The sequence below is a fragment of the Physeter macrocephalus genome, chromosome 11, assembly GCF_002837175.3.
Source record: "Physeter macrocephalus isolate SW-GA chromosome 11, ASM283717v5, whole genome shotgun sequence".
NCBI classification, from domain to species: Eukaryota; Metazoa; Chordata; class Mammalia; order Artiodactyla; family Physeteridae; genus Physeter; species Physeter macrocephalus.
This window is the reverse complement of record NC_041224.1, coordinates 118,205,573-118,233,222: the sequence shown is the minus strand read 5'-3', so window position 1 is coordinate 118,233,222 and position 27,650 is coordinate 118,205,573. Positions and strand designations below refer to the sequence as shown.

Genomic DNA, 27,650 nt, shown 5'->3' with positions numbered 1-27,650 from the left:
TCCTTCAGTGCGTTTACCGAAAGGGTTTATTGAGATGTTTCTTTGCTTTGACTGGCTTTTGACATTCGTTTTCTATCGCTCAATAACTGCGTCATTATAGTTAGTATTAAGATAGGAAGTTCTCTAGGGATGCGATCTCAGGAAAGAAGTCCAGCCTCCAGGCGCCACCTTAAGAAAAAATGACTTGGCTGAGCACCACCAGCTAAGAGAGACAGGGGTGTAAGGATGTCTACATCCTTACAGTAGGAATTCCCGGGAGCAAGGGAGAACTCCAAAGAGGGGGCGGGGCTTAGGACTTTAGCAGCCAAGGGAGGGCGGGTTCCACCCCGGGTCAAATCAGGTGTCTGGACCCGCCTCTGCCTACGCGTGCGCAGTGCGAACCTTCCCTTGCTCTGCTTTTTCCTCCAACATGGAATTCCGCTCAGCTCGGCAAGCAGTACTGCAGCTACTCCGTACGGTGGCTCCAGCAGACCTCCCAGCTCTGCTCCAGTGGATGAGAACTACCCGTAAGCGATCAGAGCCAGAGTCAGACGGTTGGGGCAAGAATATGCTGTGGGCGCTGACCTTGGGGACTTAGGATGAGGCCAGAAGCCTTCCATGGGGTAGCTGTTCTGGTCTCCGCTCTGCTACGGAGCGGGTTGAAGGGGGGGCACATCGCAAACTTTTGTCAGTTTAAGAATCCAGTTTAGGATTGGGTGCAGGAGGACCTGGCTCGAGGTTTATGATTCCGCTACAGACTTAAGACAAGCGGCTACAGCCGCTTTGTGTCTAACCTCTTTACTGAAGGAAAAAAAGGGGGGGCGGGGGGATGGGTTAGCCCTCCTCCCCATTACTCCCACAAAATTGGGACGACCAGTAGGATACTACCTGAAAAAGCCCTTAGCAAGAGAAGTTTCAGGCTGTAGAGCTGGAAGTTTTTACCCTGTAGGCAAAATCACATGTAGCTAGTGCATTTATTTTCTCAATTGTAAAATGGGCCAGCAATTTAATAGCAGGTGTTCCGGGGTGGGGAGAGGGAGAAAAGGGGGAGGGGAGGACAGGACTTTGATTTTCAATGATAGTAATACTAAAAAAGCACAAGTTAGAATCGAGGAAATGTGGTAATTAGGTCGAGTTATTGAAGAATGGGATAGATCTGTTTTGGCAAAGTGAAGCCTAGTGAAAGCACAAGAGGATAGGATATTCCTTGTTGGAGAACTATTCCAAACCATGCTCTCCTTCTGTACCCCTAAACGTTGATTTCCATGTTTATTTTCATCTAGACTCATGACTTGAAATATTCCTGTTTGCTGATGACTCCCAATTTTAGACTTCCATCCGTGAGGTTCTTCCTAGAACTTTCTCTCTTTGTGATATTAGAGTCAATCAATCGTTTGGGTATTATCATTATTGTTATTACTACTACTACACACTTTGAAGGATCATTTTAGATAAGATGCCAAACTAAAATTAACTTGGACATCTGGTAGTGAGATTTAGCCTGGAAAGTCGAGAAAACCAAAGAGCTAGCTTCATATTTATACACACAGACGAGATTCAAGGTAGGAATTTACAAAATATTTTATTCCAAAAGCCCTGGGTGCCTACAAAAATGCCATCTACTGCCTGGTTCTGGCAATTGCACAATTACTAAAACATCCTTGCCCTCAAGATTTCAGTTTTGTGGAGCCATTTGTAATCTAAATCTCCAGTTTTAGAGGCATCAGTTGAGACTCCATTTTTCAAACTCGTTGAAAGCATGTTTTGTATGATGATTTTGTAAACAAGAAGACACAATACCATTGGCTAAAGAAGATGTTTTTACTTTTTCTAACACCATGTTCTGTGCCTTTCTCCAGCCGATCCTGTAGTAGAGAAGCTCAAGCAATTTGCTAAACAATTTAGAACACAAACTGAGTTTCTGAAGAATGTTTATTACATGAATATTTTAAGAAATGAGAGTGTCACTTAGCTTAAAATGAAGGAGTATATTTTAATATGAATCTTTAAAAGTAGTGTAATTTATTGGTATATGTTTTTATGCGGTAATATATACATAATACAAGATTTACCATTTTAACCATTTTTAAGTGTACATTAAGTACAATACATTTACTTTGTGCAACCATCATCACCATCTGCCTCCAGAACATTCTCATCTTCCCAAACTGACACTTATAGTGTACTTTTTTATGAAATACAGCACAAAAGATTCTTCCAATCAACAATTTTTCATTTTCCTAATTAACTTCCTTCTTCCAGGAAAAAAATTATTGCATAATGTCTTTTGTATGACATTTGCTTAGACCTTTGATAATTATAATTCTCCTTGAATTTTTATACCATTTAATGGAATAGCAAGAGATAATAATAGGCATGATTTTGGTTTTGAGTTTCACAGAGTTTACTGAAACTGAAAAAAATCTACATATTACTAACAGGTAAAAATCACAATAATTTTAAATACACAAAAGGAAAAATAATATTCTTGGTCTCTGAAGGAATAGTGGGATTATCATACCAAGACCTGAGGTCATTTGGGATCAGGCTGATAGAACTAGAAGCTTGGACCAGGACAGAGGCAAGCACATGTCAAAGTATGATATAAACTGAAGATATAGAAAAAATAGAGCCTGTATTTACCTTGGTACAGCTTAGGCCAAAGTCTAGGAAACAAATGAGCACTAGTAAAGAAGGATGAAAAAAGTCTGAGGGACAAAGCACACAAAGACAACTCCCCCCTCAAATAAATAAATAAAAGGAGTAAAAAATACAGCAGGACTTCAGCTCATTGATTCTAATCTTGTGGCAGAGCATCTGTTCTTTTTTACTTCTTGTATATGTAAATAGTGGACTCTTGATCTAGCTTTCAAAGTATAGGAGAGTGACTGCAATCCATTAAGTGAAGGGAGCTGAGAGCCAAACTGTATGTGAGGTCCCCAATAGGCATATTAAAAATTACATTTTGTTAACAGCTATCTGTTAACAAACACCATTCTGAAGCCTCTCAATTTTTCCTGAATATGCAAATACAAATGAGGATGTCAAACCAACAACTCATAAAAATTTCTATTAAGAATCAAGTTATAAAGGATAGAAAATTAAGGTGTGTATAAGAAAATTAATAAAATAATCAAGAAAATATTTAAATGCTTAAAGAAGTTAATAGTAGGTGACTAGAAGCTTTTCGAAGCTTTTCTGTTTCCTGTATTTTAAATACATCTTCATTGAGCAGAATTGAACCTGTTGCTGAACAGCAGCTACAGAGTTGTTAGAGGTTCTTTGAAATTCCCACAAATATAAAAAGCAAAGCCTGGGATCTAGTTACATTGGTCGAACAGCATACTACTGCAGTTCTATATTATATTGCTATTAGCACTGAGGAAGTAGCCCCATAACTTAGAGATTTTCCAATCTTTGTTTCCTGTTTGATCCTTCTGTTTCTCAATTTCTTATCTCCTCTTGCCTTCCTGTGGGTAAATGGAACAGTTTTAGAATTCTGTTCTTGTTTATAGTGTTTCTGAGTATATCTCTTTGTATAGTTTTCTTTGTGGTTACTCTATTACAGTATACATATGTAACATCACCATCTACTGGTATCAGTGTTTTAACACTAGAATGAAGTACTGAAATCTTACTTTCATGTAGGTCCCTTTACCCTCCCCCACTTTAAAAATTTGATTGTCTTATGTATTTCCTCTATATACATTGAGCACTATTACAGATGGTTTTATAAATTTTGATTTAACCATCAAATATGGTTTAAGAAACTAATGAGGAGAAAGATAGTGTAATGAATTTACTCTGTTTTTACCCATTCTGTTGTTCTTTCCTTTCTGAAGTTCCAGGCCTTCTTCTGCTATTTCCTTTCTGTTGGAGTTTCCTCTACCAGTTCTTTAAGGGTAGGTCTGCTGGCAACAAATTCTTAGTTTTTCTGCATCTGAGGTTTTCTTTACTTCTCCATTCCTGAAGGATAATTTCATCAGATATAAAATTTACAGTTTGTGGTCCTTTTTTTGTAGCATGTGAAAAATTTTGTAATCTTCTGGCTCCCATGGCTTTTTTGTTGGTTTGGTTTGGTTTGGTTTTTTGTTTCTTCTGTTTTGTTTTTTGGGGTTTTTTTGTTTCTTTTGTTTTTTGGGTTTTTTTGTTTTGGGGGGGTTGGGTTTTTTTGGCTGCGTTGGGTCTTCGTTGCTGTGCATGGGCTTTCTCTAGATGCAGTGAGCGGGGGCTACTCTTTGTTGTGGTGCGCGGGCTTCTCATTGCGGTGGCTTCTCTTGTTGTGGAGCACGGGCTCTAGGGCGCATGGGCTTCAGTAGTTGTGGCACGCGGGCTCTAGAGCGCAGGCTCAGTAGTTGTGGTGCATGGGTTTAGTTGCTCCGCGGCATGTGAGATCTTCCTGGGTCAGGGATTGAACCCGTGTCCCCTGCATTGGCAGGCAGATTCTTAACCACTGTGCCACCAGGGAAGTCTGCTCCCATGGTTTCAGATGAAAAATTCACTGTTTGAATTGGTGTTTCCCTATAGGGAGTGAATCATTTCTCTTTGGTTGCTTTTAAGATTTGTTCTTTGTCTCTTTTGTTTTTAGAAGTCTATGGTATGTTCTTATGTGGATTTCTTTGGGTCTATCATATTTGGAGTTTGCTTGGCTTCTTATATCTGTAGGTTTATGTCTTTAACCAAATTTGGGGAGTTTTTAGCTATATTTCTTCAAATACTTTTCAGCCCCACACTTTTTCCCCTACTTCTGGAGCTCTGATACTAATGTTAGATCTTTTGTTATTCCACAGATCCTTAAGGGTCTGTTCAGTTATTTTTTTTTTGGTCTATTTTATCTCTGTTGTTCAGATGGAATAAATTTTATAGATCTGTCAACTCAAGTTTACTGATTCTGTCCTCTGTCATCTCTACTACTGAACCCATTCAGCAAGTGTTTTTGAGTTGATGTTGTTTGTTTGGTTTTATAGTTTCTATTTCTTTTTCTATGACTTCTACTTCTTTGCTGAGATTTTCTATTTTTTTCACTTGTTACAGGATAATTCTTAACTGCTTATTGAAGCATTTTTATTATGGCTGCTTTAAAAGCCTTGTCTGATCATCCAAATTCTGCTTAATTTACATGTTAGCATCTAGATTGCCAGATTCAAATTATGACTTCCTGTTCTTGGTATAAATGATTTTCCATTGTATCCTGGATATTCTGATTATATGCTAGGATAATTTTGATTTTATCCTGGATATTTTAGATATTATGCTGACTTGATCCTATTCAAATCTTCTATCTTAGTAGGCAGTTACCCTGCTTAAGTTTAACCTGTTGGTTCGCATGTGAGATCTTCCTGGGTCAGGGATTGAACCCGTGTCCCCTGCATTGGCAGGCAGATTCTTAACCACTGTGCCACCAGGGAAGTCTGCTCCCATGGTTTCAGATGAAAAATTCACTGTTTGAATTGGTGTTTCCCTATAGGGAGTGAATCATTTCTCTTTGGTTGCTTTTAAGATTTGTTCTTTGTCTCTTTTGTTTTTAGAAGTCTATGGTATGTTCTTATGTGGATTTCTTTGGGTCTATCATATTTGGAGTTTGCTTGGCTTCTTATATCTGTAGGTTTATGTCTTTAACCAAATTTGGGGAGTTTTTAGCTATATTTCTTCAAATACTTTTCAGCCCCACACTTTTTCCCCTACTTCTGGAGCTCTGATACTAATGTTAGATCTTTTGTTATTCCACAGATCCTTAAGGGTCTGTTCAGTTATTTTTTTTTTGGTCTATTTTATCTCTGTTGTTCAGATGGAATAAATTTTATAGATCTGTCAACTCAAGTTTACTGATTCTGTCCTCTGTCATCTCTACTACTGAACCCATTCAGCAAGTGTTTTTGAGTTGATGTTGTTTGTTTGGTTTTATAGTTTCTATTTCTTTTTCTATGACTTCTACTTCTTTGCTGAGATTTTCTATTTTTTTCACTTGTTACAGGATAATTCTTAACTGCTTATTGAAGCATTTTTATTATGGCTGCTTTAAAAGCCTTGTCTGATCATCCAAATTCTGCTTAATTTACATGTTAGCATCTAGATTGCCAGATTCAAATTATGACTTCCTGTTCTTGGTATAAATGATTTTCCATTGTATCCTGGATATTCTGATTATATGCTAGGATAATTTTGATTTTATCCTGGATATTTTAGATATTATGCTGACTTGATCCTATTCAAATCTTCTATCTTAGTAGGCAGTTACCCTGCTTAAGTTTAACCTGTTGGTTCTGACCTGCTTTTCTGGGCTGTAGCTGATAACAATTTAGTTTTCAGTGCCCTTGCAGTGCTATTCAGGTCTGCTTCATTCCTTGAAACTGCTGGGGCTCCTGCTCAATCTATGCTGGTGTTGCCTGCATGGAGAAGGACAGTTTCTTGGATCACCCTATGTCACTGAGCTTACCTTCCACCAGTGGGAGTAGGGGACAAGCAGTACAGGGCCTGGTTTGCTCTTGGCCACTGGGCAGAAGGCTGGGAGACCTCAGGCCTGGGTCTCTATCCTGCTGGGTAGAGGGCCTGAGGACAGCAGCCTCCCCTGTCATTACCAGATAGCCTGCCACTGCCCCAGGTGCGGACTAGGGATTAGGGCTCCCCAGTACATCTCTGTTGTTCTTCCCCTTTACAGTCTTTGGTGAGAGAGAGCAGGCTTTTCTTAGTTTTTGTTTTGTTCTTTTTTTTCAATCTGGCTGTTGGTAGTTCGGGGATGCAGGCCTCTCCAGGGCCCAGTCCAGGCTACATGGAAGATAAAAGGAAAACTCAGGAGGGAATTCACTGCGGTGACCCTCCTTCCTTAAATCCTCAGGTCCCTAGACAGTTTACCTTTTTTCTAGCTTTCAGAGTCCTTTATGGTTGCCTGTTGATTTATTGCCAGGGTATTTCATTGTATTTAGAGGGGAGGAGCAGGGGAAAAAGAGGGAAGTAGCCATCTTGTCTAGGACCAGAAGTCCCCTCAGTAAATTTTTAAAATTTGAATAAGAACTTCAGAGTAATATAAGATATGAATGAATAATAGGAAATATATAACCCAATGTTTAATTATGTATTGTAAGTCATTAGAGGTAAGGATATGGGTGAGTTAAGGCCAGAGTTTGAACGTAAGACTTCATGGAGATGAAGTAACTTGAGCAGGGCCTTATTGCAAAAGGCAGGGTCATAGAGTTGAAAGGAACAGTATGAACAGGAAGGAGTATGGAAAACACCTGAGGAGATTTGCACATCTTGAGCAGAAGTTATGTTAGAGGGTAATGAGAATAGAAATAGGATGGTTAGACTCTGGTGATATAGAGGGCCTTGAAAGTCTAGAGTGACACTTCATATGTTGAAAAGTGAAAAGCCATCCCAAAATTGTAAGGAGAAGGAGTGACACAAAGTGAAGTTTAAGCAAGATTAGTTTAAAATCGGTGTGCAGGATATCTTATATTGGGGGGAAACTGATAATTCAGGAGCGAATTGTGAGTTTGTCCTGGTATTCTAAATGTGAGGTGGTGCCTGAGCCTATGAGGTAGTTGAAGCGGTAAGAAAGAGGAAGTAGATTCAAAAGAGAAAGTGATAGGACTTGATACCTGACTAGATGTAAAAAGTGGGGTTTGATTCATAGACTGTCAGCTTTGGTGACTTCTCTATCCCCATGTATTTAATTAAATATAAGTAGGAGATTTTTAAAGAATGAATTTTGCTCTTTAGTGAAGCTCTTCTTTCTCCACTCCCTTCCCACCTACATATGTAATTTGAGAAAAACCTTACTGTCCTTAGGCAACTGATTAACACCTTTCTTTAACTTTTTCCAAACAACGTACTGTTACCACACATTCTGAAATAGCTATTATACATGTTAAAAGATGTTCAGCCTCACTTGTAATTAAAGAAATGCAAATTAAAACAACAAAGTTTGTTTTTATGGTACTATTCAATGCTATAAGGCTTTAATGAAACACATATTCTTATTCTTTTCTGATAGATTAAATTGGTATAATCTTTCAGGAAAGAAATTTGACAATATGTAGCAAAAGCCTTTAAAATGTTTAAGTACTTCTAAGAATTTATAGTAAGGAAATAAATACAAAGAGATGATGTATGCCAAAATGTTAGTTGCAGTGTTCCCAATTTTTCAGTTATAATTGTATCTAAATGTATAGTAGTAGGACTGAACAGTTAAGTAATATACATATGGTGGACTATTACACAGCCTTTTAAAATAATGTTTTAAGTAATTTAATTTTAATAACAAATACTTAATGATGATAGAATGTTAAATGAATTCCAGTTTTACACACTGCAGTAATATCCTATCATATCATGCCTTTTCCACCTGTTTTATAGCCATTATTAGGGCAAAAATGTCTTTCCCTTCTTTTCAGAAGTTATTTGCCAACCACTACAGATAATGAAACTAATTTTATCCTTCTTGAGCTAAAAATTTCCACAGTGCCTTACATACAGTGCTCAACAAATATTAACTATTATTATGAAAGATCTTTTGAGAATTTTCTTCCTAGAAAAGTATACATATTTATGTATACAACCAAGCATGCAACTTTAGGCCTTTTATGGACCACATAAAAGCCCATATGTGGATCCTGTTAACTAGGACCATGGTGAAGAATCACTGCTGTAACTGAAGGAATCTCTTTTTACCCTTGAATGTAGTTGAATCAGAGTTTGTTGTCCAGGATAAGAGGTGTCAGTTCTCATTTCACCTGGTATCCTTGGGAATGAGTCTTCACTTAATACTGCCTTTTTAAAATGACTGAGTAATTTAACACACAATTTCATAATATCTCTCATCTTGCCTGGTGATGCTTACATTAATTGGGGGATTGACTCCCAAATAAACATATTTAACTAGGGAGACAGTAGGAAATCTATTGTGATGGTTCAGAATTTGCAGCCTTTCCCATCTTTCATTTCTCCAGCTCCCTCGATCTTCACATATTACTGTTTAAGATGGTTCACCACCACCACCCCTTCCAAGTCTATTAACAACCCAGTAGCAGTAGCAATCAGAGCCCTAGACACTACAAAGTGATACAAGAGGAAAATAAGCTAAGGTAGTCATGGATTAGAGAACTAAATTGCCAAATCGAGTTCAGTTCCAGGGCCACATTTAAAGGGGCTGTTGAACAAGTCCAGAAGATGGCAACCAGATGGCAGTGGATATGGGTCCCACAATATATGAGGAACCATGGTCAGAGCTAGGGGGAAGAGAAGGCAAAGGTAGTGATAGGGGAGCTCTTACTAGCCAGCTGCCTTCTGAGCTCCCTTAGAGAGACTGTATGGTATAGTAACTAAGAGTTCAGAGTTAGACCTACATTCAAATTCCAGCTCTACCTCTTTCTGCCCAGTATGACCTGAGACAAGTAACTTAAATTCTGACCTCACATTCTTCTTTTGTTATAAAATAGAAGTGATAATAGTACCACATATAGGATTCTTAGGATTAAATGACTGTTTGGAAAGCACTGCACAAAGTTTAGCATGCCTTAAAAGTGCTCATTCAATAAATGCCGTATAGCAATAGCATTAAAGATGATGATTCCTCTTGAGCTGAAATTAGAAAAATGAGTTGTTATGGAAAGGCAGATTCTGGCTCAGCACATGGAAGAAATGCTCTTCCCGAATGTGTTCAAGTGAAGACTGAAAAACAATCATATGTCAGAGATGCATGGATGGATTCTGCCATTTGGTAATAGTTCGTAATTAAGTTCCCTTTCCACTGTAAGACTCTTATAAGGCCGACCCACATGAAAACTATGTTTTCCTAACATGGTTGTTTATGTTACAGAATTAAATCCGAAGAAGTTGGGCTATGAAATATCTTAGTTTGGTATAATGAGATTTTTATTGGCTTCTTCAGTTATACCATTTACAAATTGAGAGAACTTGCTAAGAATCAATGGTGTGAGTAATATTATTAGAATTAAATGCAAGTCATAGAGGCTTCTAGACAGTTTTCCATCTACAGAGAGAAGATAAGCAGATGTTAGGTATTAATTAACACCTTGAGAAAATTTAATTAGATTTTAAGAATACAATTTTTAAAAGGCCAGTTTTTTAAAAAATGCATCACAGGTGCTATTTAAGTTCCACCTAACACAATTTGGAATGAATCTTCATAGTATTTTCATTTCTCTATAATTTATATTTTGCATCCTTCTAGAAATAATTTGAAGCAACAATTTAGATCATTATACTAGATAGGTGAGGAAAGAAAAAAGAGCTAAAAGGCCTTTCTACATTAGTTCAGGGAGCCAAATAATATATCAGTATCTTCATATTAACTACTATTGCTCAAAAGGAAGTTATACAGAGAAAGAACCTCTGTATGTAGGGAAACAGAGTGGAAAAAGTGAAAAAGAAGAGTAGCTTTATTTAGAAGCAAAAAACCTAGGTTTGTTTCTTGTGCTGCTGTTGGCCTGCTTTGTGACTTTTCACAGTTCATTTAACCTTAAAAGACTCAGTTACCTCCTCTGTAAATCAGAGAATGTAATCTTGCTTTGTCTTCCTTACATGGATGTTATAATACTTAAATGACCTAGTTTCTATGTGAAAGAACTTTGCAAACTAGAAAATATTATCCAAATTTTAATTGTTATTTGTGACATGAAAATTGCATTCTGACTCAACACAAGAATTATTATGTTTAAGAAGGAAATCATGAACTTATTTAAAAACAACCAAAGATTTGGGGGGCAAGATGTGGAGACGGATGATATTTCCTTCAGAATCTCCTTGTTTTCCTTCTATAGTTGTTTTAAAACAGTAAGAAAAACACAACCCCTTTGAGGTCCTTTTACTCTATCAAGAATTCAATATGTCTTTTAAGAAAAAGGTAAAATGTTTTCATTAGTAGTCCTTTCCAGTCTATATTTGGCATTCAGGCTGTAGCTAACTTTTAGAGTATTTTACTTCCAGATAAGTCACATTCTAGTTAAAATTATATGAGCTGCTTAGAAATCATACTTTTGTAGAGCCAATTTAAAAAAATTTATAAACACACAGATAAGTTGAAAAAATAGAGCAACGAACACCACTTTTATACCCACACCTAGATTCACCATCAGTCTCTTACCTTCTCCATCTTTATTGCTATATACATCGGCATGCACGCACACTTCCCTTTTTGCCAGATTATCCAAAGGTAGGCCACAGCCATAAGAAATGTGCTGTTTTAATAATCATTTTATCTGCTGTTCAAATGCAGTGGAGCAACATGATTCTTATAAACTTTATTCTATAGTTGGTGCCATCTGGTAGTGCTTATTATCCAAAGTCTTGAGTACATTTTATTGGAGGCAGAGATGCTCAGATTAAAGTTATATTCTTAGTAATCCCTTTGTGATGCCTCCTAAACTTGAAAGTTCTATATGGTCACAAAAGGAATATTTGACTACTTACTGGTAAGTTTAAGACCCTAAAAACTAATGGCAGTACTTTTCTTAAGTAAAAATAAAGTAGTAAAAGTACTACATATTTTTTAAATGCCTTTGTTGTTCTATAGCAGGCCGAAATAGTCAAGTTTTATATTTTCAAGCAGTTTGGAAAAAGGAAAAACTCAGTGTTTTCAATGGAACATTTGTTAAAATTTAAATATTTCATTGGTTAGAAGGTTTATTTATTGTTATAAATTGATGCTATCTGATGGAAAATATCCATCCATTGTAATCACTTAGTCTAGGTATGAGTACAACCATAAAAGCTATATCTGTTTGTTTGTTTGTTTGTTTTTGCAGGAGATTTTGATGAATTCATTCAAGACAATAATGACATTATGTTGAAAAACATAGCAGAAGACCTTCGGAATTGCTTACCTCTAGAAACCATGCTTTCCTCAGAACATCTAGCCCTCCAAAAAGTAAATATGTTAAATTAATTTACTCTTAGTGCTACTTGAGGATTCTCCTATTCTCCCCTAACCCCATTAGCCTTTCCAGTCTAATCAGTCCTGAATTCTGCTTTTTCGTTTGGTGCTTCAATCATGTCCCCAATTCTTTTGAGTCTGTAACCTCTGGCTCCCTAGTACCATTCATTCAACAGATATTTTTTGAGGGTGTCCTGTTTGCCAAGCACTCAACCCCCCACCCCCACCCCCAAAATCAAGGCACGACATTAATCTGTCCCTGCCTACATCATTGTCCTGGTTTTCTTTTCCCTGTTCCATTTCCGTGGCTTTTATCAAGGGTGAAGTTCACACCTTTGTTTCCTTCTCCTACTTTTGCGTTACACAATTTTTGCTTTTTCTATTCCTTTATTCCTAGAATTCTCACTTTTCTTCTCCAGACAACCCCCTCATTCAAGTACCTTCAAAGCCCAACTCTTATGGGATACATATGCTATGAATACTGTTTCCTAAAGCAAAACTAAGAATAATAATTTCTTCTTCCCCCACTAATCTGAAAGTAGCAGCGCTTCATGTGGTTTTTCAGCATGTAAATTCCTGAGCAGAGGTACTAAATCCTGTACATTTTTAGTAGTTCTGTGCACATTGTGAGCACTCAGTAAATCTTAGTAAACATCCAGTCGTTTACAGGAGGAAAATAGTGGGTAGTATAAAAACTGAGAGCAATATTTGTAATACAGTTTGGATGTTATTAATAAAACAATCTTATCAGTCTCGTGATATAACACAATATATAAAGGGAAAAAATATTCATTGCATGTTAATGGTGGATCCACAATCCCCCATCCCAACAAACTGTTTTTCTCTTCCTTTGTGTCCTTCTGGTCCTTGTATATGTTCATACATTTTATATACTTATATATGTGTGTGTTTGTGTATAGATGTAGATATAATTTTGTAGATTTCCAAGCAGATAGGTTGATTCTTTATTTAGTGTTAAAGTAGAAGGAATCAAACATATTTTTCTCTGTAGCTGCTTGCTATTATATCATGTACCACCAGTATTAATAAAGTGCTATTATTTGTAAGCATGGAGTTTTACTAACATTGTTATTATTTGAAAACTTTGCTTCTGGGCAAAGGTTACTTGCTAAGTATTTTGATGGGCAAGTCGCTGACATGTAGGACTCAGAAGACCTGATATTAGTTTCAGTTCTTCCCGCTCTTAACTAACTAGTGTCATTTCTTGGGAGAAATCTCTCTGGGTATCAGTTTCTTTATTTGTAAAATACACTACTTAGGATGGACAAGATGGTCTCAAAATACTCCTTTCAACTAAAATTTTAATCTATTTCTCATAGACATGTTTTGCATCATGACATGTCAAATAACAAGTTGCTAGTATCTGAAAAGTAAAGCAAAAGCAGAGCAGAGTTGCTGACTTCCATAATCAAAACTTGTCTTCCTGGGCCTTGTCTTGCTCTCAGAATTTTAGCATATGAACCACTGATGTTTTGCCTTATTTAGCAATAAAAAGAGACTTCTTTGTACTTTGTTTCTTTTGATGTTTTTCTTCTCTCCACCAGATACAGCAGCAGCCAGAACCCACAGTTCACGTTGATGCATTCCTTTATGATGAAGACTTTATTGATTCATTATGTGAGGAAGGAAAAATGAGCAGATACTACTGTATGGTGTGCGGCTCACACCAGACAGCACCTTTAGGTGGGCACTCAAGCCTGCAAACCCAATGACTTCGTGTGTACTTTTCCTTACATGTCATGAGTATGCAGATTTTTTTTTTAATATCTTTAATTTTTATTTTTTATTTATTTATTTATTTTTGGCTGCATTGGGTCTTCGTTGCTGCACGTGGGCTTTCTCTAGTTGCGTCGAGCGGGAGCTACTCTACATTGCGGTGTGCAGGCTTCTCATTGTGGTGGCTTCTCTTGTTGCGGAGCACGGGCTCTAGGCGCACAGGCTTCAGTAGTTGTGGCACGTGGGCTCAGTAGTTGTGGCTTCCGGGCTTATTTGCTGTGCGGCATGTGGGATCTTCCTGGACCAGGACTCGAACCCATGTCTCCTGCATTGGCAGGCGGATTCTTAACCACTGCGCCACCAGGGAAGTCCCGAGTATGCAGATTCTTGCCCAAGCATTCACTGTTTTTTGAAAGCAAAAGGACAACCTGCAGCCTAGCCATTACCAATTATTGCAGTCAGGGAAACTAAATAGAAACATCGTCCAGGGAAGCTAGGCCACTTCATGTCTCTCCCAGGGGGATATTTCTGCTTTTCACTGAGCATGTTTAACTGGAGGTGACTTTTCAGGTCCAGCAACTAAGTGAAGTGAATGAATACAGGGAAACTGACTCATACGTTATATACTCAAAAGAGATTCACATTTAACCATAGTGCTGATTTATTTACAATGAGAAATATAACTGCCAAGGGGGCTGAAAACGTTCTCCCCATAGAAACATCTACTTGAGAAGTCAGATAGTAATCAGATATTGTTGGATGGGCATGGACAGAGGACGGAGGTAGATAATCTTGACAGTCTATTCAGGCCATGATTTGACATCATGGAGCCTCTTCGGTCTATAACCCAGAACAACTCTAGTGACAGTCTCCTGCATCTCTGTCCCTCAGATGCAGCACCTGTGTTTCAAATGGGAAACTAGACTGACTCCATGCTGCTAAGATGTTAACTCTTCTGTTAATATATTTTTTGTTCAAACTGGATATTATTGGCTAGGCTATTAATTTAAACATGCTATTTCAATCTCTGGGCTCACTTAGATTTAGAGGTGTTGCTTAGAGTGGGTAAGTAATATTGTGCTCATATTACTGATCTTAGATAATATTATTCTCGAAAATTAACTACTACCAAATTTGTAGTATGTTGCTAATACAAATATATTGTACCTGTATTGTAGTTGGGGATTAAACTACCCTGGTTTACTGATTTAAGATTCTATTTTTAGATAGTACTTATTTCCATTTGAAGTATTTGAAATTCACAGAATAGAAAAGGACTTAGACAAGAACAGTAGAGGAAGGGGCTTCCCTGGTGGCGCAGTGGTTAAGAATCCACCTGTCAATGCAGGGAACACGGGTTCGATCCCTGGTCCAGAAAGATCCCCCATGCCGCGGAGCAGCTAAGCCCGTGTGCTACAACTACTGAGCCCGTGTGCCACAACTACTGAAGCCCGTGCTCCTAGAGCCCGTGCTCCGCAACAAGAGAAGCCACCACAGTGAGAAGCCTGTGCACCACAACAAAGGGTAGACCCTGCTCGACGCAACTAGAGAAAGCCCACGCACAGCAACAAAGACCCAACGCAGCCAAAAGAAAAAGAACAATAGAAGGAAAACTAAAAAGTGAATTATAAATAACACCATATCAGATCTGATGTAGAGAAATTTACAAAAGAGCTATGTTTGACACAGAAGAATTTGGAAGTTAGGATGTATTTTCACATAAAAATCAGACTGTAAATAGTGTCTGGACACCCAGACCAGCCCAGATAACTATAATGACTCTGAAAAAGCTATCTCCATGTGGGCCTCTTATTCCCTATATGAAAGGGGCTTGTCCAGCTACAAGACACGAACGATGACTCTGGAGCCCAGGGCAGGAGGACTAACGTGGCAAAGAGGATCGTGAGGATGAGAGGAGATAAGGACTCTGGTGTTCAACGCCCCTCCACCCCATCACCTCCAGTGTTACTTCTGAGGCCTAGTCATCCTTTATTTTCTTCCAAGGGATTCGCCTGCCTGCTTCCATTTTCTTTGCCACCAGTCATTAGTTATGATCAAAGTTTCTCCCCTTCCTGACCATTATATCATGTAGCATACAGTAGAGAAAGTCTTTGGGTTACCTCCATATCAGAAAAAACAGACTCAGGCTCTCCCAGGTATTTCATCACAGAAATAATGGAGTGAGAAGGTGGGCTGGGAGACTAGAAATTGTAGCAATTAAACTAAGGGAAATAACAGTTTAGGAGTGTCTTAACCTCCTTCCATACCACCCCTCTCCTGCATTCCAGAACACACTTTAGGTTGGTCAGGGCTGCCACATTGTTCCACTCCAGAGATGGTCATTCATTGGGTAGTTTACAGTCTGTGCAGCAAGAGGTGGAAGCCCTGTGGTTGGCTCTGGGATAGGGTGAGAAAGCCAGATGGTATGGGGGTTAGGAAGCAGTTGCTGGGAACAGCAGGTCAGAAGGAGAAGTGGAAGGGGAAAACCCAGGACACCCTAAGCAGCAGCAAGAAGGAAATGAGGAGCATGCGGGTAGGGACAGGCAGCTGAGTAGCGGTTTTCTCGAGGCCTTTGATGATGATGATGATGATGAGTGATGATGATTTTGGCCGTGCTGCGCGGCTTGTAGGATCTTAGTCCCCTGACCAGGGATGGAACCCGTGCCCCCTGCAGTGGAACCACTGGACCGCCAGGGAATTCCCTCTAGAGGCCTTTTAAATGTCAGAGACTTCATATTTGTTCTTGTCTAATACAGCTCAGAGTGAATGAATACAAAATTATCACATTGATTTTTTCTAAATAACCTCTGAATGGCTTTCATTGATTAAGAAAAGCATGAAATACACTTTACAGGTGAAAGAATTAGAAATACAGAATGGAATTGTTAATCCCCAAGCAGAATTTAATGTTTACTCTGTTCTAATTCTCCAGGGTTTATTTCTCATTCCTTCTCTCTCATGGAATTGAAGTTCATTTATCATCATGTACTCCCTGATCTATCGGGAAAGGTCTTGGTTGACGTTGGCTCCAGGCTTGGCACCGTCCTTTACGGGGTAAAGTCCAGCTTGTGGACATACTCAACATTTGGAAATACTTTCTTCTCCTACTAGCATCAGTTTTGCCTGCCACCATCCAAGGTGACAGCTTGGTTTTATTTATTAGAGTAACAGAATAATATGGTTAAAATAGTGTATCAAATTTGGACTTTCAAAGGCCACCTCTCTGATTTCCTTTACTAGTTTGACTCTGTGACACAAGTGAAGGAATATCAGCAAAACAGCAACAGGTGACCCTCATAACACTTTGCTATTCTGTCACTCACTTACTGCCCTTCTAACTCCATTTTCTGTACTGTACTAAAATAGTATAGTATACTGAGTTTTGATAAGAGCTCTTATAAAACACAAATTTATTTGACCTGGGAAATTGCTTATGGCTATGAGCAAGTCCCTGAACACCTCTGTGCCTCAAGTTCCTGACCTGTAAGTGAGCAAACTAAATGATATCCAGGACACATCGTGCTCTAGTTTTCTGTGATCCGAAGTTTGAATGTAGACTTTTGTGTCTTCAATGTGGCTTTTTTTAAAAAAAATTCAAATCATGAGCATTTTTAATATTCTTAAATGGTTTTATCAAAAAACTGAAATGTGGTTTCTGGTTGTCATTAGCAGATGTGTTAAAACATGTGGCCAACAGCAGTAGATGTTCATGCCAGAAACAGGCCCTATCAGTTCCCAGCATCACTGCCTGCTCTAAACAGAAACAGTTAACTCTTTCATGCTTCATTTATTTTTCAGTATTGACTTTTATTCTACAATTAGGAAAAATAGCCATAATAGAAAGTACAGTTTATCAGATGGCTTTGTTTGGAGAACTTTAGAGATTATGCTTGTTTACCATATTTTGTCCATTCTTGTTAATTTTTTCATTTGTTAGAAAAGTATATAGCTGAAATAATTGTGGCTATGCAGGTATTTGGCAGCATTAATGAATTTAAACATATTGTCATTTTCCTCTATAGTACATCACTGATTCAGTCAACAAAAATTTTTTGAATACTTACATATGCTCCATTGAACATATTCTAAACATTCATGATGAGCTATAAATATAAATTTAGTTTACACGTGTTAGTTGATGTATAATGGTCTTCAGAATATGATTTGACCTCTCCTTCCAGATTATTTTTTGTTATTACAACCAAAAATAGATACATAATAATATATAGTCAGTTCTTGATGATCCTTGTTAACTAATGACCAATTATCTTTGGTGGATTGCCAGAGACCAGGCTGACTTCTCAAAGCCAAACAGGACACACCTCCAGCCACCCTCCTCTTGTGTCAGACTGTGCATGAGTTTCCATTATATTTCCCACAGGTTAATGCCTTTCTTGCTTTCCCCTGATGTAACTTCCCAAGAAATTACAGAAGTAGGGTATTAAACAAAGAATCTATATGTGATCACTTTCCTCATTTCCAACTTTGTTGAATGCACAGTTTTATCAGGAAAAGTAAGAAATCAGTCTTTAAAAATATGATTACTTTTAAATAACGGAAATTAATAAACTACAATCAAGGTCTCGATGAGTAAGAGTCTAAGTTCTTAAAAGTTGTTTTACATAAATTATAAAATGTTATTTATCTTTCCTTTTTATCTTTATTTTTACTTTATTGAATTCTATTTTTAAAAGTTTGATTTTTAGGGACTTCCCTGGTGGTCCAGTGGTTAAAACTTTGCCTTCCAGTGCAGGGGGTGCTGGTTTGATCCCTGGTTGGGGAGCTAAGATCCCACATGCCTCGCGGCCAAAAACCAAAACATAAAACAGAAGCAATATTGTAACAAATTCAATAAAGACTTTAAAAAAAAAAAAGTTTGACTTTTAAAATTTTAAGTAGAAATAAACCCACAACTAAAAGTTAATTCTTTTGCATCATAATGTGTCTTCATATTTTAGGGTTATCTTTACAGTTCAGCATCACAACTGTATGGAGTAGAATTGAATGGAGACTTTTGCCAGTTGCAGGAAATGGTCATAAAAAAGTACCAGTTCACTGACAGAATAAAGGTACCCTTTTAAATGTTTATTCTGTTATCCACCGTATAGCATAGTTTAGCCAAATTTCTTCCGCATTGGAGTTGGAAACTCTTTTTGAATCTATTCTTGATTGCTGTTTTGTAGAAACAGATTGAGTTAACTTAATATTTTAAAACACTGATAATAAAGATGAATTATTATCAATATGTTCCACTCACATTTTTCTCTTCCTCCCAGATTTTATTAGAAAGTAGAATTTTTTCTTATTTTCTTCATATCAGCTATAGTTTTGGTAGCAGTAATTTTGAATCTCTTGATGTTGGTCAGAAGTGTATTTAATTAAACTTTGAATGTTGAAAGTAAGCAAAAAGGTTAAGTAATGCTCACAGTTTTTATCTTTTTATAAGCTTTCAATAGGAATTGTGGGTGCCACAGAATAGCAGTTCATGGGAGAATGATGTCCTGGGTTGGGCTACGACAGAAATTTTCTGTTTCTTATATGTAAGGGGAACAAATAACAAAAAAGGGAAAGGAAGTTTTTTGGTTGATGCAGTAATCCTTGTCATTTCACTAGTGATCCTACACTTCTAATGGCAGTATACAGAAGTATTGTGTATCTAAGGATCTCTGGTATTCAATGCAATCAAATATTGAAAGACATATCTTAGTAAGATTAAGGATCTAGCTTTCCCCTTTCTTATAGAAGGAAAACTTTTCATTCTCTTCCTCCTTCCATCCTTCCTTTTTTTTCTCTTTCTCTCATCTTGGAAATTGAGAGGCAAGTGATCAAAGAATTCATTGTCCAATAATAAGTTCATGGATTTTTCTCACTATCCCATATTTAATGAACAAAAACACACTGCTTTTACATAATAAGAATCACATAACAGGAATATTGATTTAATTAGAAATCGAGATTTAAACATTCTGGATATTATTTATTTGTAAGGCTAAGTTCTTTTTTGGAAAGAAATCATATGATATAAAAAAACTTTTTCTCTTCTTTTTAAAATAAAAGTTATTTGCTTTGCTCTTGACCAAATAAATGTTTCCTCTTATTATCTTGCCTGTGGTCTACAAGACTTGTTGATTATAGTCGAAGTTAATTTTTTGAGGTATATAGTTTTTTCAGTAAATTATTTTGTTTGCTTTCTTGGATAGATAATATATTCAGGTGAATTTTAGATGAAGAGTTGGACAAGGCCAGTTAACATATTTGTATTAACATTTTACAATTTATAAATTACTTTTTAAATTTTATATGGTCCCATTTGATTCTGTGAATCAGGACATATATTACTCCATTTTATTTATGAAGACACTGACTACCCAAATGTACAAATCCAGTTGATGATGTAGCCAGAATAGCTAGTGATATAATGGAAAAAGCTCTGAACTGGGAGTGAAAAGAGTGTAATTATAACTATATAAATGATTCCATCTAAAACAAATAAAATTTTCACAAGTTTATGGTTTTTATTCGGTATTAAGTATCTTCCATAGGTAATAGTATTAAATATACTGTTCTCCCATTTTTAAGAAGTGTGAATTTCCCATATTGCCTCACAACATCATTGAATCAATAGCTATTTCTTACGTGATTATATGATATGGTGTCTTTGTTCTCTTACGTGAACTCATTCTTTTTTAGGTGCTTCATGCAGACATCTGTACACAAGGTTCACTTCTGCAAAATGCTGATGTTATTATAATGAATAATGTCTTTGAATATTTTCTTAATGAGGCAGAACAGGCCAGGTACGTTATTTATTCAAGCAAGAAATCCGTTGTTAAAATATATCTAACAAAGTATGAAAAGGGATTGGTAGAAGTGTTTTCATATTAAACTTTTTATTTTTTATTTATTTATTTATTTATTGCCACACCACGAGGCTTGTGGGACCTCAGTTCCCCAACCAGGGATCAAACCCGGGGCCCCGCAGTGATACTAAACTTCTCAGAAATGACCTCAACTGTCATTGAGTTTATATTAATAAGGAAATGTGTTATGTCTAAATGAAAATAAAAATAAACTTTGGTTGTCTAACCTTGTAAATATTACATGTAATTTTGAGTAGTTATAAAATGGTTTCATGACCCAAGCATTTGCTTCGCAGTCTGGGATGCAAGAAGTTATCAATTCCCAGTGAGTTTTTATACTTATTCTTTTCTGCCTCAGTTTTCTTTTCTTTGAAAAAACATGTCCTATGCTCTCCTATCACAAAATTATGGGAATTAACTGGTGCCTATAAATGACTATAAAACAAGATATAGGGCTCCCCTGGTGGCGCAGTGGTTAAGAATCCACCTGCAAGGGACATGGGTTCGAGCCCTGGTCCAGGAAGATCCCACATGCCGCAGAGCAGCTAAGCCCGTGCGCCACAGCTACTGGCCTGTGCTCTAGAGCCCGTGAGCCACAACTACTGAGCCCGCGTGCCACAACTACTGAAGCCCACGCACCTAGAGCCTGTGCTCCTCAACAACAGAAGCCACCACAAAGAGAAGCCATGTACCGCGACGAAGAGGAGTAGCCCCCACTCGCCACAACTAGAGAAAGCCCGCACGCAGCAACGAAAACCCAACTCAGCCAAAAATAAATAAATAAATAAATAATTTTTTAAAACAAGATATAAGAATATTCAGCTAGAAAACAGTGAATAATGATCAAATTTTTAAAATGTTCTTAATGTGGTAATAGTAGGTTCCTGGAGTTTATTCCACTATTCAAGCAATAGAAAAATTAGCAAATCTCTGATCACTTTTTTTTTTTTTTTTTTTTTTTAATTTTTTGCTGCTCTGTGCGGCTTGTGGGATCTTAGTTCCTCGGCCAGGGGTTGCACCCACGCCCTGGGCAGTAAGTGTGGAGTCCTAACCACTGGACCACCAGGGAATTCCCTGTGATTGCTTTTCTGACTTCTCATCAGGACTTATAAGTTCCTCTAATTAGAAAATTCCTGTAGTCTGAGACACTGATTTTCTGGTCAGTTAGGCTTGCTGACTAATTTATCATAATGACATACGTATACTCTAGATGCAGGAAACCTCCTTTCCAATCTGTGAAAGGGCATTACACACCTTTGGATTAGTGCATCAGTGAAGTTTCTACTGCAAGAAGTAAAAAGACATAATTATAGACCATAAACAGTTAATATGGAGTAGAATCCTGAATGAGTAACCCTCTTTATCCTGCCACCCCTTTACCGTCTATTTTCTCTCTCTCTTGCACACATACACACACATATCTATTACTTGTAGGTTAAGGTTAGTACAAAATTAACAGTGTAAATAGTTTAAAAAGAAACTAGTTCAACAGAAAGCTAATCATATCCTCAAAGCTCAGCCAGAATGGATGATGATTTTTTGGTCACAGGCTAAAGGCCAGAAACACAACATGAACAAGTTGCTTTAATCATAGTGCACTCTTTAAGCTTAATCTCCAGTGGACAAAATATGTATAGCTTTTTACCTTTTTAAGTTCAGGACCAGTAGTCAAAACATTACATAATTATTGGAGAATGAAATATACTAGGTTTATGCTGTATAAGAAGTTAAAAGAGAAAAACACCTTAAACTCTTCACAGATTCATATAGGAAGATTTTCAATGCTGAAGAATGATGAATGCTACCTGTTAACTTGATACTAAAAAGTATTTTCATGTTTGGGCTGTTTTAAAAACTATCTTGTGGGACTTCCCTGGTGGTCCAGTGAAAAACCCGCATGCCACAACTAAGACCAGACACAGGCAAAAATAATAAATTAAAAAAATAAATAATCTCAAAAAAAAACTATCTTGGAAAATTAATTCACAAACTCTGCATGACTCACCAAATAGATATTGACCATGTGTTAGTTCAGTCATTTCTCCAAGTTAATCAAATGCAGTGAATTCTAAATATAGATAGATTATAGCCTCTCATGGTTAATTATCTTCATCACGAATGACAGTACACGGGAGAAAGTTTAGAAGATACAGTAAAGCATTCTGATATTAGAATCGTTCTGACAAAATTGATCATTTACCTATATAATTCTGTACTGTAGCAAGTAGAGTAATTCTTAGTTTAAAAGGTGCCTCTGTATTTTTTCAGTAGGTGAAACATATACAACTACTACAATGACAGCTTCTCAGAAACAGCAAGTGCTATTTTGAGAGCCATGCCCAACCATGCCAGTATACTCAGCTTCTTCAGTCTTACTAAATAGACTTGTAAAATATATGATTTCTAAGGAACTACATCAAGACAACCAACAGCTCTAGCCCAAGCACAGTGATGTTTATGATCAAACACTGCTTCTTGGTTTTATATCTAGCCTGAGAAAAAGAACATTTGTATCGTTTTGCCTAGTAAGCTCCAGAATATACTAAACCCAATAACCATTGCTGTAAGTAAAATAAGTGCAAATGATACTGCTGCCCACCTGCCCCACTACAAGGGGTGCACATCCCTGCATTGCTTGACCCTTGCTCCCCAATAGCAGGGTGTACTGTCAAGGCTTGTGCACAGTGTAGAAATCCCATTCGTGTCTGCTCTACAGGTTAATCAGAACTGGTCAGACACTGCCCTCTGACACATATATATGCACATGGCATGCCATCGTGCTTTAAATCTAGTTGATATTAAACTTCTCAGGTGCCATAGTGTCCAGAATTCTTTCCATTGAATATTTCTGTCATCCATATAAAGTATGATTTCACTCTTGATATTATTTTAAAAGATCTAATCTATATGTTATACTCTTATTTTAGTCTTTGCTTGTTTTCTGGCTTCTGTGGCCTTTCTCCATGACTCTTTCCCACTCACACCCCTCAGCCCTGGTTCATTCTGCAGAAAGTTTGACAGTTCATAAAGAATTGAAGAGGCTTTAATGCTGATCCAGTTTTGATTTCTGTATCAGTTCTGAAAACTTCCTTTTGGCCTTATTCACAATCCCTTGTATTAACTCTAATCCCCATCTTGTTAAATCTCTCTCAATATTGTAACTTCACAATTTCGCCAACATCCCTTCAGGAAATGAATTTACCAATTTCTACTATCTTGCTGTGGTCCTGTTTTCTGCTGGCAAACATTTTTACCCATCTGGATTTCTACATATCACCTGGGCTATATTTTTTTTTGTCATCCTCATTTTGAAAAAATATCCACTGTCTGGTAAAGCATAACATAAAAGTTTTGAATGTGTTATAGAGCCTGGGAATATATCAGCCATAATGTAAAGAAACAAGGATCCTTATTAGTGACAGTGCCAAGTCTTGAAGATTCTCTCTCAGGTCTTCAGGTATGTAAGCCTCTTTCCCAGCATTTTTATTGTCAAAACTTTTCTTCTGCTTTTTTCTGATAGCTGTTAAAATATTCTAGAAATGTTCTGTCTGAATGTAGTGACGATGATAGAAAGAACAGCAAAACCTTATGGCTTAAGAACTGATTTGTGGTTTGTTCACTGGCATCAAGAGCTCTGAAAGTGTACAGATTCCTTTGCTTCTCCACCCAATTTTTCCAACTGTGGGGTTACAGTTTTATTTAGGTTAACAAATGCTATTAAATATTTGTAAGAGACTTAGAACACCCACATCATAACTTTTTCCCTGAGAACACAAGGAACAGAGCTGTTCAGGTTTCTAGAATCAGTAAGTGGACTGGAGGCCCACATCCTGAACACAGTTGAGCTTCTAGGTCAAGTTTGGAATCTTGCACAAACTGCTTCTATGTTCCTCAGATTCTCCGTACAAAATAAGGCTGATACTTAATAATAAGATTCAGCCCAATAAATTGACCCTTTTATAAAGGTTAATTAATGTTTGTAAAACTCTTTGCGATCACTAGATGAAAGATACTGTGGCATTTCTTAGTACAGGGGCATATTATCATTTTCTTTAATATCTCTTTCCTCGCATATAAGCACTGCCAAATTTAAGTATATATTTCTTCCTTTAAAAAACTAAACAATCATCAATAATACCTTCTTTAAAAATTTTTGTCAATCGTCCAAATTACAAAAGTAATTCATGTTTGTCATAACAAGGGAAATAATCTAGAGATATATAAAGAAACGATGTTGATCTCCCCAATTTCCCCCCACCTAATTCCCTCCCCATGAGATCCCTACCCCATGAGTGGTATGATTCTACCATACTTTTCCATACTCATAAAAACATACCTTTTAAAATATGTGCTCTCCAGTTTATAATGTCTATATGTATTGAAATAATTCAGTGATTTTCACTTACCAAAGTAAAATATTTTTCAAAGAGTCCTTATATATGAATTCTTGAATAACGTTATTGCTTTCCTATTTAATGAAACTTCTTTAAACAAATATATCCATTGGTGGCTCCAGAATTTCTGTATCCTGGAGACCCAAGTTTGCAGTGTGAAGGGAAGGGCCTGATAAAGGTTATGGAGGGAGATTACCCCCTCTCGTGCAACCTCTTAGCACCATCACTGTGTGTATATGAACCGTTTCTCTGTGTACTCCCATTGTTGTTTTAATCTTTTATTGTTTAAGCTAGTTTAATTATTAAACTATTTACATTAAAATAATTATACTATATGTTCTTTATTCTTTCAAATTCCAAAATCAAGGTAAATTCATTAAGTCCCTGAATCCACAGACCTACCATTTAGTATGACAAAGAATTATGTGGCACCATGTAGAACTTAGTCCCTCTCAATGTAATAAAAATCTTTTGTGTTCAATTACTTATTCATGATTTCTCGAAATTCAAGAGAATAGGTTCATTCTGTAATTTTCATATTTGTTTATGACCTTTTTTTTTCCAGGTTAATATACAGTTATCTCCCTGGGTTGAAGAGGTACCACTGAACTATGATGTATACCCAGAAAAGGATATTGACAGGGAAGCTCTTGAACAAATACATTTATACAAGATTCTCTAACACTACAATAGTCCTACCTCAGTGTAAAATAATTACAAAATAATTTAAAAGAAGCAGAACCCCGCCCCAGTATCCTAACACATATTTTTTCTGTATATTCCTTTCTAGTCTTTGTACATATGCTTACATATTTGTAAATAGTTGTATGTGTTTATATACAACTTTGCGTGATAATTTTATTAAAATATTTGTGTGAAAAAATGTTGGTTTTCCCCTGGTTTCTTTTGTTAAAAATATAAACGTGTACTTTTTTTTTTTGAATTTTTATTTATTTATTTGGTTGCACCTGCAACTAAGGAGCGGCTCGCCAGCTCCTTAGTTGTGGCATGCGAACTCTTAGTTGCGGCATGCACGTGGGATCTAGTTCCCTGACCAGGGATCGAACCCAGGCCCCCTGCATTGGGAGTGCGGAGTCTTAACCACTGGACCACCAAGGAAGTCCCAACATGTGTCCTTCTTTAGTCACTAACTCTATATACCAAGTCCAGATATGCCCCCCGCAAAAGACCAGAAGTAGCTTCTATTATGAAGGAGGGGTGGAGGGAAAGGTAGGTTACATTGTACCCCATTTATTAGATCTCTATTCTGTAAGATCCTTGTACACAGCTTTATCTGAGGAGGCTAGCACAAGGACTAAAATAAATAATTGCAGTTGCTAGGAAAAAGCAAAACTAGAAAGATAGCCTCTAAAATATAAATAGAGGTTATATCTAGGTGGAACAATTACTGGTAATTTATTATTTTTTTCTTTTCTGTACTTTTCTGAATTTTCCGTTTTTTCTGTAATGACTTTCTTTTGAAATCAGGAGAAGCAAAACTTTTTTTTTCCCAAGAATACAGTGAAACATCAAAACTTGAACACTTAACTAGTTCCAGTAATTTCATATTTAGCATATTGAAATTACTTTTTTAAACGAAACTAACCCACATTTTGGAATTGCAGAACCTTTTGGAGATTTATCTTTTGAAAGGGATTTATCTAATACACTTTTTGTCATCACTTGCTTATGAAAAAGAATTTGCAATGGCAGTCAATTCTAATTTTTAAAAGAAAATTATTGGTCAGTAGGCAAACAAAATGCTAAAAATAAAAAGACAGAAGTTTGGAACTTCACCTTTACTGTTGATATTAATAAGTTTAATATTTAGGATCTGGTGTAATATTGAATATCAGAATAAATGCTGGAATTCCAATAATTTCTTGTTCATACAGGAGTTACTTATTCCTGCTAAGCCATTAAACATTCCTACCATGCTAGTCACCCAAAAAGAAGTCACTATAAATTTCTGGAATTCCTTGGATGTCCAGTGGTTAGGACTCCATGCTGTCACTGCCTAGGGCCCGGCAGATCCCTGGTTGGGGAGCTAAGATCCCACAAGCTGTGAGGCGTGGCCAAAAATAATAATAATAAAACCGAAAAACCTCCAAAACTTCTGGCATCTCTGAGTAACAATTGATGGATGTTTCCAGGACACTGTGCAGATTTTCTGAGATTTTTAGAAAGATATATAGAAAAGGAGAAATTTTAATGTAAAGTATTTAAAAATAGCTTGTAGCTGTTATTTATATGATTGTTTTATATATAATTAAAAATTTATTGGTTTACTGTAATAACTTATGTTTAGGCACTTAGATTTCAAACACAACAAAGAATACTAGCTATAGCAAATAGAGCATTACATAAGAAACAAATAGTAATCATCCATAAAAAATGAGTTTATTACTAATATGACACATAATTATAAACGTAACACTTAATGGAATTTCACTTTATGCTGTGCCTATTCTTGAGAAACCATAGTTGCCAAACTCTGAATCCCAGTTGCCCTAGTGTTGATTTGACTGCTCCTCAGAAGTATGAAGCTCTAAAGCAAAATCTGCTGCTATGGCCCTGGGTGAATACCAGAACATCCATTCCAGAAGGCCCCGACAGGACAGAAAGAGAGAGAGTACTAGCAACCCTCTGGATCATGAGGGGGGAAGTCTACTTGTAAACCCAGTTTCAAATCGTTCAGCCCCTCATCTGTAAAATAAAAATAAGTATTGGGCTTCCCTGGTGGCGCAGTGGTTGAGAGTCCGCCTGCCAATGCAGGGGACACGGGTTCGT

The 27,650-nt window shown here is 36.9% G+C and overlaps 1 protein-coding gene across 4 annotated transcripts; it reads left to right on the top strand.

Annotated features, from left to right (window-relative positions):
• The first annotated feature begins 56 nt into the window (after nucleotides 1-56).
• Nucleotides 57-25,731, top strand: LOC102974787 (uncharacterized). 4 transcript variants are annotated; one of them, XM_028495714.2, is made up of 9 exons: nucleotides 322-506; nucleotides 3,822-3,881; nucleotides 11,742-11,863; nucleotides 13,435-13,573; nucleotides 16,539-16,660; nucleotides 18,565-18,675; nucleotides 20,297-20,403; nucleotides 23,833-23,923; nucleotides 25,426-25,606. In XM_028495714.2, exons 1-9 carry the CDS (start codon nucleotides 410-412, stop codon nucleotides 25,540-25,542), a joined length of 966 nt encoding a protein of 321 aa, XP_028351515.1. In that variant the 5' UTR covers nucleotides 322-409; the 3' UTR covers nucleotides 25,543-25,606. The 4 variants fall into 4 exon arrangements, with proteins under 4 accessions (XP_007112371.1, XP_028351515.1, XP_028351517.1 ...); XM_007112309.4 differs by lacking the exon at nucleotides 3,822-3,881 and having other exon boundaries at nucleotides 57-506; nucleotides 25,426-25,731; XM_028495716.2 differs by lacking the exon at nucleotides 23,833-23,923 and having other exon boundaries at nucleotides 25,426-25,557.
• The last annotated feature ends 1,919 nt before the right edge of the window (nucleotides 25,732-27,650 follow it).